The 16,839-nt window shown below is 40.7% G+C and overlaps 1 protein-coding gene across 1 annotated transcript in view; it reads right to left on the bottom strand.

Moving 5' to 3' along the window:
* The window catches only part of LOC139693665 (uncharacterized), a 30,606-nt gene extending 15,266 nt beyond the window's left edge, over nucleotides 1-15,340 (bottom strand). Inside the window, exon 1 of the mRNA XM_071591904.1 lies at nucleotides 14,396-15,340. Within this exon, the coding sequence (XP_071448005.1) occupies nucleotides 14,396-15,340 (945 nt within the window). The remainder of the gene's footprint in view (nucleotides 1-14,395) is intronic.
* Between the last annotated feature and the right edge of the window lie 1,499 nt (nucleotides 15,341-16,839).

The raw sequence follows: 16,839 nt of genomic DNA, 5'->3' as shown, positions 1-16,839 counted from the left end.
CCTGTGTAATATCAGTCTGATTTGGACGTGAAGGCTCTTAGTTGTTTGCCAATTACCAAAAATGACTATTCAGAAGTGAAAGAAGTACTTAATTTAAGCTGTAAATGCTCATCATTAAGCACATAACCTTCGCACGAGTGTGTGACGTAATGAATACGCCAGGTGTTGGAATTGTATTTTCTCGGATTTACTCAAGGTAGAGCTCTGCAGAAATTTTTTATTTTGTCTTTATGCTATGCATGTGTGCATCAAGATTCTCAACGATGAACTCATAGGTCCATGAAAACTTGTTGCGTTCCTAAGGGATAACCTTGCGTTTCAGGGGTACCAAATCTATCAAATAACAACATCAACCAATGTAGCAATAAGGTAGGTGAAACAAACGTTCAGGTCATCTACCAAAATTTGGGTGACAACATTTCAAATGTTGAAAAAACAATTAGCATACGTGAAATAACGTACAGTTTACAATCAGGAATGATTAAATCTAGTTGTGGTTTTCAGTCGCATTTAAACTTGATTGACATTCCGTGGATTTATGCATAACTGCTTTTCACGTTTTAAGTGCCAATTGATTCGTAGATTCGCAAAAATGCTAATTTGATTCCACCACTATTATTCTACCCATCAGAACTTATTTCTTCGGTTCTGTGAATTATACTCTAATGGATTCGGTACCTTTTGGACGTAAGCTCCTCAAATGTACTCCACAGCTGTGAAACCAAGTAAGTAACTCCCTTCCATTACTCAGCCGAAGAAAAACTTCCCCCACCCCCACCGCAATCCTTCCCTCGACTTCCAAGAGGAGGAAATAGAAAGAAAACTTCAGCCTCATTTGCTTCATTTCGGATTCTCCGTCCCAAATGGCTTCTTCAGTCCCCTTTCCCCTTCGTACTTCCTTTAGAAAGCGCAATGGAGCCATTCTCCTTCCTCCCCCAAATCCATCCCTCAACCTCACCATCCACGGAACCTACCCCCCCCCCTCATTTGACACTCCCGCTCTCATTCAAGTTCCTTCGCCCCTATTCGACTCCCAATCATACCCTCTTCCACATCTCTCATTTTCCTCCTCGACTTCCACGTGTACCTACCTCTACTCCCCCTTCTCTCTCGGGCTTGTAGTCTGGCGGCAACGAACCCTTCCCAAATGTGATGGATGGGAAAAAAGGGAGCAAGGCGTGTATTAAGGTCGTTAAGTTAATTTCCCAAAAAAGTAAACTCTGCGGAGTGAAATTTTTCACCCTCTCTCTCCAGTATCCAACATCTCCCATCTTCTCCCCTTTCCCACAAAATCAACCTCCAACCCCTACTCCTCACCCGGTGACCCCACCCGTCATTTTGCTTCTATTACCTCATACCCCCTTCTCCCACCTCTCCGGCGCACATACACACCATTACACTTTATTTCACTCACCCGGCTCCTATTTGTTCTTTTTTTTAACCCCTTCATCTTCTCATCCCCTCTTTTCCTTCATTTTCAACCCTTCCACACCCCTGAGCATTAGTATTCTCTTCTCTATCTCTCTGCTTCATACTGTCTCCATAATATTTGGCGAAACCAATTTTCAATATTCGAATTGTATTTAAATTAATAGATGCTAGGAGAGAGAAAGAGTACCAAATGTTTTTGGCATAAAAAAATCTGCTTTATATATGTGAAAGATATCGATTCCAGAAAAATAAATCCTAATAAAATAATAAAGAACGTGGAATGTCAAACCACATGGCAAATTGTACTAATGTGATTTGACTAGTAACTTTTATTTTTATATATGAGAATTAATGGCATCCTACTTGAGTAGGATGCCCTTGAAGAATAATAGTGGCATTTTACCGCTAAATAAACGTCAGTTTGCCTTTGATGAGAATTATATGATAGCGTAGCAATATACGAGGGTCATCCGGAAAGTAGTACCCGTTCATGAAATAAAGACACAAAAGTAAATATTAACAAACATAAAAAATTTTATTTGAAAGAGGATACTTTAAACTACTTCTCAACATAATCTCCAAGCAAATTAAGGCATTTGTCATAACGTGTGACAAGTTTCTGTATTCCTGCTGCATAGTCCTTCGCCGCCAGCTCATTGAGATACGCGAGGGACCCATCTTGCACAAATTTTTGCATAATGCAGACGGTGTTTAACAATTTCATGAACAATTGTTCGAGAAACATTGGGAAAATGCTCACAGATGTCATCAATTGTGACGCGCCGATCGTTCCTCACGAATTCGTCAACTGAGCTCACCAGTTGGTCTGTAATGACAGACGGTCTCCCCGAACGCTCATCGTCGTGTGTGTTCCCCCTCCCCATGTTGAAGTTGCGACACCACCGCCGAACAGACGACTCGTCCATTACATTGTCTCCATACACCTCCTTTAATTGGCGATGAATATCACATGGGCGAACGTTTCTTGCATTGAGGAATTTAATCACTGCCCTCACTTCACAACTGGCGGCGTTCTCAATTTTTTTAAACATTGTAAACAATCACAGAAACAACACAGGCAATGCTAGCGTCACGCAACTTGGCTCAGAGAAGGCAGACAAGCCACTGAAGCTATCTGACCTCGTCCAGCGGCTACTCGCGTCGTCAGCACTTCATGCGGCACGAACGGGTACTACTTTCCGGATGACCCTCGTAAGTTGCGTGTTCAAGGCACCAGCAGCGATCATATCAATCCGGAAAACGTGCAAAATTAATGCAATTTTTTCACGTCACATCATAAACACTCAAAGAGAGATTTTAAATGCATACAGTTACACAACTGCGCGCGCAGCGTACTCTGAGATTGCATTAGATTGGGTGGGTATAAATTAGAAGCTAAGAAAAATAATACCATGATTCATGCAGAACTAAAAGACGAAAGTTGCATGATATGCTGATTTGAAGCACTCTACTGCATTTGAAGCTCATTCTACTGCAAGGAAACCTTACTGATTATGAGTAAAATTTATGTGAATGTGATAAGGGATATCCATTTTTGTCTTCAATGTTTTCAATGAACCGTTAAATACAAATCGGTATTATTCTCGTCTTTAAGCAACATGCGCCTACATCTACACAAAAAAGAGCTATGAAGAACCTTTGAATTTCAGTTTAAGCGTGGTATGCGAAATGTAACTATTCCGCTGAAATGATGAAAGTTTTTTTCCCAGGAGAAACGCCTACCATCTAATTTCTAAACCTTTTATTAGTCGACTTCATTTTCTCTTTATTTCACTCCATTCCTCAGACAATTTTTCATCAAAGTGGTTTCCTTTCTTTCCTCATTTTCCACTCATATCTTTTTCCCTCATCCAGTAATCTTTTCCCTCGCCCTACCATTCCTGGCCTGCCCCCTCGCTTCCCTTCATCCTTCACTGCATACTTTTACCCAGATCCCCCTGCTCTAATTCACTCGTACACCACACATTCAACACCTCCCACACAAAATTCCACTTACTCTTGATGGAAATACGGCTTGAGGTTTACGTCCTCTGGTTAAATTATGTTAATAGACACTGTGAAAATCCATTAATAGCCTCTCAAATGTTCTTTACATTTCAATTTTCGCTGAGTTGGTCCTAACTCGATTCTGATTCCTCATCATTTACTTTTGACGGTATAATAGATAAAAAGAGATAAAGTTTTACTATTATTATTATATTCTCACTTTATCCTGCGATGCTTGCCTTTTGACTAAAATACTAAATTCCTGAATTCAGTGGAGAACCGCTTCACTTTCACAAAAGTATCTCGTGTTTAAGTTGCCATCAGGTAGTTGGAAAGTTTTAGATTATACTATTAAATTAGAGTCAACAAATGGAAGAAATGGGAATCGAAGGTTCGTATAATTCATGAGTTTCCCACAAAGATAAAGCAGTCAACTACCAGAACTATTCAATAAGTTGTGGTCTTTACATATATGTCATTTTTCGCTAAGGGATAAATTTCATTGATTTATTTTAAAAACATTTAGTATTTTATGTTGCTAGTAAAATACTTCATGCAAATTTCGCATGAGTTTCATTCTATCGCGACAGAGGCAGCAAATTGAAAGATCCTCAGTTCGCCTATGGCAGCAATAAAGGTAACATATGGCACATTGAAATTTAGCTTTCAAAAGAACAAATCCTGTCTTGTTCAATATTATGTTATCATTGGCTTAAAAAACCTTCCTCTTCAGCAAAAAAAGATGTTTTAAAGTTTTTTTCTTCGGCAGGGGACAATCCGAACAATTTCGAAATAAGTTAAACCTAGAAGTAGTGATTGAAGAAGTGAAACCTGATTTTACAGTAACAAACATTAACCTTGCGTCTGCTTTTATGGAAGAATATTGCCGAGTTATTTTAAGAGCAAAATCAATAATATCAAAATTTCATCACGTGCCACTTGCACAATGTCAACGGGGAAATTGGACTTGAGACGTATTTGCACAAAGTGAGTTCCAAGATTACCTGAACAACAGAACGTTCGTGCCCAGGTCTGTTCACAATTAAATTTGAAGTTAATGGAAGATGAATTTTTCCCAAACGTCATCAATGCAGGAAATTATTTGCTGCATAACTTTTAACTATAAATTTTGTAGCAAATCTCTCCGTTGATTCTTTGGCATTATTAAAATTGAAAAGAAGCGAAAATGATGACTTCTGCTCCGAGATAATATCCTTCCAGCACACACAATTAATTATATAGAGATTGATATGGGAATGTACTGAAAATTCTTCAATGCCAGATTTCAAAGTAACAGACTGGGTGCTGTATCCCGATAACGCAAGGTTTCACGTCGCAAATGTTGTTGAGGAATATCTTGCATTAATCAAGGTGAAGTATGTACATCATCAATCTTCGTTCATATTTCCTTTCCTCGTTATGAAGCATCATATTCATGAAAAGGGTATTTAACCAACATCTTAACCAAAACATGAGAGGGACATTTTAATTAATTTTTTATTATAATATTGGCCACAAAGGTAAAACAGTACCTACCAGACCGCTCAACAACAAACTATTTTTAAACTTTAATCGCACATATAATTAAAGAATAGTTAACATTTCGTTTTTCTGTTGGAAAAATGCGTGGTGTACCTATATGTGGTACCCATTTCATTTACTCGTTTTAAATGCAGCCGTTCCAAGTTGAAACATTGTTATTCATTCGAGTGACACAGCGATCAATACACTGCATTAAAATTTCTCTTTCGCATGAAGAAAGCCTAAGTATTGGCCTACACTTTCATAATTATGAAGGATACATGGAGGCGATGTGGAAGATCAATCCCGTAAGTTATCCCATCATTCTTTTGATAAATGAGAGAGAAGGTTTGCCTAATACGTTGAAACAACTTTGGACGACTTTTAGAGGAATCATCGAAATTAGGCGGAGGAATATTCACATTTTTTCATGATATTACACAAATGTGATCAATATTATTGAAAATAGCATTGTACAATATTAGATTTACAGTTTATTAGCGTGGTCTTTGCCCTAACGTTGGGAAATCTGATTTATTGAAATGTTTGGCTTTGCTGGCTGTGAAAATATCTCTCTCTTCCAATTATTTTAGATAACATGGCATTTCGTAAATTCACAAGATAAAATAGTAGCTTTTGGTTTTATGCCATTCATTTACTTTAGGTAGGTGAAAAAAACTCCATCTACTCTTTGTCACCCATCATCAGATATATTTTCTCAGAAAAACTGCTATAAGTGACAGAAGTAAACCGGCAGAACTACAAAATATAATTCATTTTATCGGAATTAACTTGAAAATCTATAGTAAAAAAACAAATCTGAAAAACCATGTAACTCTTTTCTTAACAAATCTGGTGAAAAACCCTTCACCAGATTCTATGGTACACGCTTTGCACTCTAATATGCTAGTTCTCCATCCTTCTGAATGAATTTTAAATCACAACTTAAAGCCATGCGGATTTATTCCGTTAGATTAAAAAACAGGTTAATCAAAAGCGTGCTATGTACTATAAATATGAATTATATATATGTGAAGGTCTTTACCAAAACCCACGTGAGCTCTCAACCTAATGACATTTTAACATAGATAAAGGGTAATTTCGAGAATGATGCGATCTCATAGCTTTCCCTGGTTTTCATAGCGGAGCATTCGATGACGAATTGTTAAAGGGTAAACGAATTCCACCCTAAAGGAGATTGGAACCTCTTTGCTAGGCACGAAGATTAGTCACGGAGGAATTACTCAATCGCATCACTTATGAATGGGTCTTATTTTTAAGCGATTCTCGTTTAATTCGTCCAAGGAGAGGAGAGGCGTCTTTGACGTGAGGGAGCTTAGTAGCGACGGAGAGACTGGAAAACGAAGGCCCCCACCACCTCTCGCTCAGCCCATCTCTCCAAAAGGGGGCTCTCGTCTTACCTTCCCGATATTCCTTTTACACCTTTATTACGAGGGTTTGGTAGCCGCGTAAAAGGATCGCGGCCTCTGGAAGTCGTGTAGGAGGCGGGGGATTTGTCGAGAATGGCGGGAGGGAAGAGAGAGTGGTTGAGAGAAGGAAAGGAAGAGGTAGGGAATAGGGATTAGAGGTGAATCGCCTTTAAAAACGGACGATAATCGGAAAGAAAGCGTTGGAAACATCTTACGAAATTAGAGGCTCGGGAGACAATTAAAACTGCTCACCCAAAAATACACGCGTAAGTGAAGGAGAGAGGGGAAGAGTTTCGAGTGTAGGTACGGCGGGAAGGAAAGGCGGGCATCCTAGTCGATGGGGGGTAAGGAGAAGTAAATGGGATGGGGTGGCCGAGGGGGTTTAGGGGGGAGTAATTTGTTTTGAGCATAAATTAGATCCAATTAAAGGGCTTCCTTGCCCGTGCCGCTCCTTCGTACACTAGAGAAAGGCTCCCGTGGCTTTAATTACCGCCTTCTGCCAACTCCTTCTACCTCCCTCCCTTCCCCACCTTTTCTCGTTCTCTCTACTTCTCCCCTCTTCACCTCCGCTAAATCTCATCCCCTACTCTGTAGCCCCCCTTCAAAACCCTCTACAGGGTCCCTCTAACCCCATCTACTGGTGGCAATAAATCCGATTTCGATTTACGGTCGGAGAGGGGGAAAAATGCTGCCAAGACAAAAAGGAAATGAGGGAGGAGTGGGTTGACGTGGGGAGGGAGGAAGGGTGGGCGAATTGGAAGGAAAGGAGCGAGTCACATTATGAAAATGGAGGGTGGATGGAAGAACACTCCTTTTATTATCGCCTAGCCAGTGTTACCAATTTGGCAAATTCGTCAGAGAATTAGTGAATAATCATATGACTAAAGGGAGAGGGGTTTTCTTACTCCTTACACACGAGGCACTAGAGACTGCTCACGATGGAAATACTGTTTGAAAATCTTCAAGGTGCATTCGGTTTACAAAAATAACTATTAATTTTGAAAAAAAACGCTGCTTGTTTTTGCCACTGATGAAAACAATACGACCTTTAGTAGAGGGAGTTATGGTTCCTTAATATTTGGCTTTTTAATGTTTCATTTATTCCTTCGTACACCATTAAACAATCAGGGTTTAGCTTTTTCGTTGAATTTCGTGGCGTGATTTGAGACAGAATTTTCAAAAAGTAAAAATCATTCTCCTTTTACACTGTGGAAATTCTATATTTCAATGCATATTAGCGAATGACTCCATTAAAACTTACTGTCGCGGCATCTTTTCTTTGATTTTAATAATTTGAGGTGTCGTAGAATACCGGAACAAGAGGAAAAAAATTGTTTAAAAACTTTTAGGCCTAAATTTAGAAAGCAACTGATCAAACTGTTCAATATACTTAACACCTATTTTCAGCAAGGAAATTAAATTATGTTGGTATAATGCAATAAAAACCTACTCATTGGTTAATGTTTTCACTACCAAAAAACTATAATATGACTTCAACATAGAGTGAAAAATTCATAACAAATGGATACTGAAGTTAAAAAAGTGTCCTTTTAACCTTTCCTACCCTTTATTTATTTGTCTTCTCTCCTTACCTTCTATTTCCTTTGCTGGTATTCTCACTGCTAGTAAATCCCCATTTGGTTTACCATCAGGTGTTAAGGCATAGTTCAAGTGTTTTCTTTACTCACATTTAAAATTCTCAGATAACTCATTTTGGACATCAAATTTTAGCTGATTTTATCATTAGTATGCGCCCATTAGGTGTATCTCACAATTTCCTTGTTGTTTCGTTTTTTTTCTCCAGAGGAAATGCGTCCCTTCATGGCCCTCTCTGGCTGAATTAATATACATGTAGCATCAAAATATTCATAATATTTTGAAAAACCGTTATTCCTCAGAACTATTTTTCTGTTATTAATATTTGTATGGTATTTGCCATCAAAAAATTTCAGCTGGTATCATATTTTATATATACATTCAGCGCAGATATACATTTTTACTTGCTTTAAAAGTTCAAAGATTGAATCACATCAAGGAACAGAATGAGGAAGAACATTAACATGACTTAAAAAAGGACGTATGCATACCAATGAATTTAAAGGACTGCACAAATAACTTTTCCCCAAGGCCGAATATTGTTATTTCTCCGAATCTAAATAAGGATAATACAAGGGAAATATTCACGTTTTTTTAATAATGAATAGTAGAATATCATTCAAGGCTACCAATTATTTCTCATTTATCGTCAGATAAGGCACGTTTCAAAATAAACAATTAAATTATAGGGAACGTATAAGATATCATTCAACGATGGAGCTACAACTTCCCATGTTTCAGAATTAACCAAATCTTTCGTCTTTTATCTCCTTTCGGAATCAGAGAAAAATCTTCCAAGGCACCGATAATACGATTTCGGCGTGCATTCAGTTCGTTAGAAGAGGAAATTTAAGATTTGCTCAAATAAATCAAACCAGTCAAGTCAGTTAACGCCATCCATTCTCAGGTCCCCGGAACACCTCTCCAAACGGAAGTCAGGTCGTCATTTTCTCCTGCTCCACGTTGGAACCATTTCCCTTTTTTATTCATCTTCCAACCCTAAGTAATCAAATGGCTCCTCCTTAATTATCGCGACAAATCGCATTTTTCCCATTCATCGGGACTCACCACCAGCCAAACTCTTCATTAAAACTATATCAATGAGGAGTCACCTCCCAAGAAGCGTCATTTCCGGGACTCCACGACCTCCAATCTTCACGTGCTTTCGGCAGTTTCCCGCAACTGGATCTTCTTCCATTTCTTCTCCCTCATCATTCCGGGGTTTGAACAAAAAAATTTCCAAGCAATTACTTCTCTCCTCAGGAGTCTGGGTGCGTTCCAACTTGAGTAATTTAAAAGGAACTGTCACATGAGCTGTCTTCCACTCCATAGCACGTGGATCATCCGAGAGTGAATCTCAGACGAGGCCTTTGTCGGTCTTGCCACAAACTCGCTGTCGAAACCCAACAGTTTCAAATGCTTAATCATAACTTAGCAAGGCTTATGCATCTTTTACCACCTATGTTATTTAATTTTAAGAAACAAAGGAATGTAGAGGTATAATAGACAAAGTTATTCCATGAAAAATTAAGGAAAATGATTTGAGTTCTTGAACCGTAAATTAGAAAAATTTTCGGCATCATATACACTCATGAATAACTCATTCCCATTACACGCGTTTCACAATGACGATAAAGTAAGTGGAAATAAGCGATTAAAATACAGGCATTCATGTTATACGCTACATTTGCGTTTTATAATATTGAAAATTGAATCATGAACAATCAAAGTAAAAATTACATGTAATATATTATAATTTCACAGCGAGAGTAACCAAATATTTTTCTAGTTATCTATATTTTATTGAATAAAAGTAGCGCAAATTACTTCTCAACTACCTGATCAACGAACGAAAAAGTTGGCCCACATCCAAAACCGTAACTTATATATGCGTCACAATTCAACTCCGAAGCAATTTACTAGTTTTCCTCGACGAAAATATATATATATATACAATATCCAATTAAAATATTTCCCACTAATAAGATCGAGGTTTTTCATAATTAAATAATGAATTTATTTGTTTTTATGGCAGGAAATAATAAACTAAGTGACGCTGGCCAAAGTATACTCATAAAGAAACAAAATAAAAATTCCTGACAAGTTTGTGTAAATTTATCATAGGGACTAGATATTAATTATGCATTAAACACAAAAACGTTATTTTCGCCTATTGATTGATAAGAGTTTTACGAGCGTTTTATACGTTTGCCGGGCCGATGCTCTAACCGCTTGAGCTATCGAGGAAACGTAATTTACACTGAAATCTGCAGGGGGTTTATGCAACTAAGTGCCCCGTTTCTTTGTCTAGGAGATGAAATTAGGAAAATGTTTCACTCACCAAAGGAAAAATGGACCACGGCAAGAGGAAAGGGCAGTAGGGAAAGAAACCTTGAACCTCAACCGCTCCCTCCAAATCACCCGGTCGAAATCTTTATCAATCTTCTGCTGTACAAAACATCTAGTCCTTCTTTCCTTAAATCTCTAAACCCGAAACCTAATCTCTCCCCGGCCGAAGTAGCTGAGTTAAAAAAACTCACACGCAACCCCAACCTAGTCATCACTTCTGCCGACAATGGTTCGACAGTTGTAGTCCTTAACACTGCAGACTACCTACAAGAATGTAACAGATTACTCTCCGACACTTCCTCCTATCAACATATTCCTGCTGACCCTAGCCCCGGATTCCAAATAGAAATAATCGCTTTCCTCCGAGACAACGGCCCAAAGGAGAATCTATCCCCCAGGGACATTTCCCTCCTTTCCCCTTCCCAACCACACACCCCTCACTTCTACATCCTTCCTAAGATCCACAAACTCAACAACCCAGGCCGCCCTATAAGTCTCCTCTCGTAGCTCTCCGACTGAAAGAATTTCCGCCTTCGTGGACTACTATCTCCAACCTTTAGTTCACTCCCTACCTTCCTTTATAAAAGATACCTACCACTTCCTCAGATTGCTCCACTCAACTTCCCTTCCTCCTGATACCCAAATTACTATGGCTACTATCGATGTCACCTCCCTATACACATCCATTCCTCACCAAGAAGGCCTTTCTTCCCTACGTCACTTCCTTTCCAAACGCCCTACCCCTCACATCCACAGTACCGAATTTCTCATTGATCTTTCCAATTTCATTCTCACCCGCAACTCCTTTTCTTTCAACAATAACTATTACCTCCAAATGAAGGGCTGTGCTATGGGTAGCAGATTCAGCCCTTCATATGCAAACCTCCACCTAGGTGTTCTGGAAGAGAATTTCCTCTCCAACTATCCTCTGCAACCCCTCCTGTGGCTCCGATACATTGATAACATCTTTCTACTCTGGCCACATAGCATAGATTCCCTCAATTCCTTCATCTCCCAGCTCAATGATTCCTCATCTCTGTCTTGCACCTCGACCATTTCATCCTCTCAGATCACCTTCCTCAATGTCAATATTTCCCTTAGCAATAACAAATTCCTGACCTCTGTTCACACTAAACCTACTAGTAAGCAGCAATACCTTCATTACAGCAGTTGCCACCCCTCCCATACCAAGCGCTCCCTCCCTTACTCCCTCTCTATCCGCGGTCACCGTATTTTCAACCATCCCGAATCCCTTAACAAATACCTCAACAACCTTCACCACTCCCTCCTCCAACGAGAATACCCTGATTCTCTCCTCAATAAAAATACTCAAACATTCCTACACCCCCAAGCCTGCCTCAACCACAGGCTCTCTCAATATGTACTACCTACTTCCCAGGAATTCAGTCCCTCAAACTCATCCTCAAAGATCTATTCCCCATCCTCAAAAATCACAACACTTCCTCCAACCTTCTTCCCAAATGCCCCTCTGCCACCTTCAAACGGCCCGCCAACCTAGCAAATATCCTTAAATCCACCAATCCGCTCTCAAAATCCCCTCTCACCCCCAGAGCCATAACAACTCCATGTCATCGAGGAAGATGTAAAATCTGCCCTATTTTCACCACTCCACCCCACTCCATCCCACCATTTAACTCTCTCCCGCCCTTCCCCCACTCCTCTTGCACTTCCAAGAATGTTGCTTATCTTCTAACCTGTAAACTCTGCCCGGCCTTATACATAGGTCAATGTTCCACACCACTGAACCTTAGGATTAACAACCACCGCGCCACGTGCAATCCCTCCTCCCCGTCCGCGGGTCTCCCCATCCCTAAACATACTTCCCATCATAATACCCCTTTCAACCAGTGTTACAATGTTTCCATCCTAGCGCCCGTTCCCACAACCGATAACCCTATAGAATTAAAAACTCTTGAAATGGCTTTCATTTACCTCTGTATGGCCTATCAGTATCCGGGCCCCAATGTCGTTCACTGATGGGAATGGCCTAAAATTGTTACTTTGTGGAAGCAATGCATATCGGAGAGTTGAATACTTTGTTTTTCCACAGCAGTTTTGGTGTGTGTGGCCTTTGTTTCGACTTGCAGGGTCTTGATCACGACTTTGTAAGTTGAAACCTGGGTCTCGGATGTTGCAATAGTTGCGGAGAGCAGATTGTTTTCTTTTCCGATTTCGTGTCAATTCCAACTACTCCCTCTCCCTCCTTCCCTATCTCCGCTCCCCTCTATCCTCTCCTCTCCCTTTCCTCTCCCCAACCATTCCTCTCGCCCCTCTTCCGCCTCCCGTTCACCTCTTCCCCTGGCCCCCTTCCCTTTCTCTCGCTCCCCTCACCAAACTATTCCAGTAGTCATTACTTCTCAATCTACCGATGAAGACGCAGCAGAGTTCCGTCAAAATGATTAAGAAATAACGTGTGAGTGATCTTTTTATGTGTTTCTATATTGTTTGTTGCTGTCCAATTCATTATTCGGCACTTCCGTGTTACGTCGACGAAATCATCTATGTATATGTAGGAAGTGGTTCTTTCGGGTTTTCTTCCGCGTGTATCCATTTTTCGGACGATATTTCGCCAACGTTCCAGTTGGCTTCCTCAGGTCCACTGAAGTGCCGATGCAGGTTTTGGTCCAATATATATACCCTCCGTTTGGCGCCTATTTTTAGGAGGTGTGCTCTGATTCGTTGAAATCCTTGAGGACACGTTTCCACGCGCTGGCGAGGGGGTAGCCGTCCTCGCGGTTGAAATTTCTGGGCGTTTTTGCAATTTCAATTGCCTCTCTGATGATCCTTGGGTAGTAGCGGCCTTCTTTATTCAATAAAGTGGCGTTGTCAAACTCAATATTATGTGTCGGTCCACTCCAATGATGTTCAGCCACCGCTGACTGCTGGAACTGTCTATTTTTTACGGCCCTTCTGTGTTCTTGGACTCGGCATTTCAGCGCTCTTGATGTTTGGCCGATGTAGGAGTTGCCGCAGCTGCATTTGATTTGGTAGATTCCTCCAGAGATGTCTTTTGGGAGGCGGTCTTTCGCGTTGACGAGGATATTGGCCACTTTGGTTACGCATTTGAACCTGGCTGAGACATTGTGTTTCCGGAGGGCCCTCGCAATTTTTTCCGTTGTTCCGGCGACGTACGGCAGGAGAGCGTGTGCCGTCGCCTTTTCCTTAGGGCTAGTCTCGTCGGTCCTCTCCAGGGCCATCCGCTTCTTTCCTTCCACCCTGTGCATTATCTTCAGAATGTTGTCACGCCGGAAGCCATTCATCTGGAACGTTTTCAGCAGATGTTGTTTTTCTTTTCCAATGGAGGCAGCGTCAGAGAGGGAGCATGCTCGGTGGAGTAAGGTTTTAATTACTCCGGCTTTTTGTTGAGGGTGGTGATGGGAGTCTGCATGGAGATATTGGTCCGTATGGGTCTTTTTCCGAAAAACGGAGTGTCCCAAAGACCCATTTTCTTTTTTCTCGACCAGGACATCCAGAAAGGGCAGCCGGTTGTCCGTTTCCATCTCCATGGTGAATTTAATAGCACCATTTTGTGCGTTGAGGTGTTGCAGGAACTTCTGGAGTTCTTCTTTTCCGTGGGGCCATATTACAAATGTGTCGTCCACATATCTCACCAAGGGTTTGGGTTTTTTGTGGAAGGATTGCAAGGCTTTTCGTTCAAAAGCTTCCATGAAAAGATTGGCGATCACCGGTGAGAGTGGGGACCCCATTGCAGCGCCATTTGTTTGCCTGTAGAATTTTCCGTTCCACGTGAAGTAAGCGTTTCTCAGGCAAAACTCCACCTTCTTTGGGATGTCTTTCGGGAGGCCGTCACTCGTGAGTGATTTGATAATCTCTACTGCTTCACCGATCGGGATGCTTGTGAAGAGAGAAACTACGTCAAAACTCACTAAAATATCCTCCTTGCTTATTTTGGTCTCTTTTATAATCTCAATGAAGTGAGCGGAGTTCTTCACGTGCGTTGACGACTTACCAGAGAACGGTAAGAGTTGCTGGGACAAATATTTGGCGAGTTTGTGGCATGGAGAGTCTATGGCACTCACGATGGGTCGTAGAGGGACACCTGGCTTATGGATCTTAGGTAGGCCATATAATCTAGGTGGTTTGGGAGCCGATTCGACGATCCACCGTCTCTCTTCTGGAGGGATCGAAGACTGTGTAATTATTTGCTTAATCTCTTTTTGGATCCTGGAGGTGGGATCCCGTTTTTCTTCCGAGTAAGTCTCATCGTTCAGGAGACTGTTGATTTTTCTATTGTAGTCATCCTTCTTCATCAACACCATTGCGTTCCCTTTATCCGCTGGAGTGATTATAATGTCATCGTTCGTCCGGAGATCTCTCAAGGCTTTCCTCTCCTCTCGGGTGACGTTGGGTTTAGGAGTTTTAGCATTGAGCAGTATACGGCTTACTTCTCCTCGAAGTTCCTCGGCCTCTTCCTTAGGTAGCTTCCGGACGGCGTATTCGACTTCAGTCACTAGTTCTTCTTTTGGTAGGCGGGCGGGAGCAACGGCGAAGTTCAGTCCCTTGGAAAGTACGCTGATGGCGGCGTCACTCAGATGAATGTCAGTTAGGTTCACGACTGTACGGTCCTTTTCAGGGCCATGAGACTCCAGTCCAGGGTGTTGAAGGCCATGGAGGCGTTCGTACTTTTTCACTTGTTTATCTCTAGTTGAGACGAAGGCTGTTGTAGCGGAATTCCACGTAATTCTATCCAATGTGTCCCAATCCGTTATGTTCAAGACTGCACTAAGTCTTAAGTGCAACTCGTACAGCTCTTCCGTGCGTGTTTGGATGGTCCATCTCGTGTGCTGCACCCTTTCCCTTAGGAGGGCTGTGCTGGCTCTCCGGAGAATCCTTAGGGCTTTCTTCGACTGGATATGGTGTTTCACCTCGACAAAAGACGGGATGGTATCGGAGTCTCTGCAACGCTCAAGAAAGGCCAGAGAAGAAAGCAGCTTGTCCTTATAATACGCCGGCGTATAAGACATTGCCCAAAGGACTGCGAGAATTCTTCTATAACAGTGGTAACGGTAACCTAGCAGACGAATATTGCATGAATGCATTACTTTCCAATTCAATGACTCTAGTAGGAAAACCTAATCAAATTTGGCAATAAAAACAAATCAAATGTACCCTCCCAAACTCTAAACTCTCTCGTAAAATGTTTCTGACACCTGAGCATGGGATACACACTTCACTTGATCAAAATCTTGAGGCCATTTTTCAAAAGAAAGCATTCAAAAATTATGAAAATATGTTGAATTTTGCATGGATAAACAAGGAAGCGTTCTTGTAGTGTTTTATTTCGATGCATATAAGTTACTTTTGGAATAGCGTGGTACATGTTTTAGTTGTATAGTGGAGCAGGGCACGACCCAAGCACTGGAATCAGATTCATGAATTCTACTCCCATGCCTCAATAGAATTTTGATAGAATTTTCCACCCTCTGCTCTTGGAGTGTATCCCATTTCAACTCAACTCCAGTTGCAATGCTGACCAAAATCCAATCAGAAATCCATAAAACATACTCTCACACACACGAGTGAACATTCTCTCAACAAAATGTTATAATGAGATGTGGTTCAAAACATATCCATGACACCTCGAAACATTTATTTAAGTTAAAACGAATTAAAGTGTTTTCCAATGGCCGCAATAATATTCCCCTAATGAAGCATATTGGGAGAGGTAATTTCGATACAAAAATTAGCTGTCATATAATTTTTGCTTTAAATGGAAGCAATCTAAATTAATATTCATCATACACATTGGTAATTATCATTGGTGATCTACCGGTTAAGGTAGTATTTGTTGGACACAGCTAATGGTACAATATTCACTTGCCTCTCCATAGACTACAAAAGACAACCTGATATCCGACACTGCAATGAACCCCTCTTCAATTCCGCATATTTCTTTCCTCCCTTCATTCCGCCCAACACGCCTATCCTATTCCTACCCATACTTCGTTTGTTTAAGGTAATCTTTATCACAGTATTTTATCTCCCAATACTAATCAAAATCCTCAATGTCCACCTTTCCTACTTCTCTTGTTTATTTTTCCCAATATTCCCTTCTCCTCTCCCTCCAGACCTAGCCAGCACTCCCTCATTCGACTTTGGTAATATTGAACTAAATTGTGATTAAGTTACGTCCTTTGACATGCTGATGAAGAAATTATATTTGCATTTTTCAAGTATTTGGGAGATGAATATAAAGTGAAATAATATAGAGCTAATTACATTGACATTTCCTTTCACGCCACAGAAAGTCATGTAGTTGTGTGAATCAGAAAAAAACATTTCTGCAGGAGTAAACCATCATAGGACCACATAGTGGCACTGTAGTGTTAACTCAGGTTTATTTTTGCAACTTTTATTGAAGTTGAAGTTTGAAATTGCGTTATTGAGGTTGTTGTTAGAGAACTTAATTTTTCTTAATTCAATCCCGAATAATATGAGCAAGGAAATTGTATCTAGGTCAGTT

The sequence above is a fragment of the Hetaerina americana genome, unplaced genomic scaffold (assembly GCF_022747635.1).
Source record: "Hetaerina americana unplaced genomic scaffold, ioHetAmer1.1.p SCAF_5, whole genome shotgun sequence".
Classification (NCBI taxonomy): domain Eukaryota; kingdom Metazoa; phylum Arthropoda; class Insecta; order Odonata; family Calopterygidae; genus Hetaerina; species Hetaerina americana.
The sequence above is the reverse complement of the archived record's forward strand: the minus strand, read 5'-3'. Positions and strand labels throughout refer to the sequence as shown.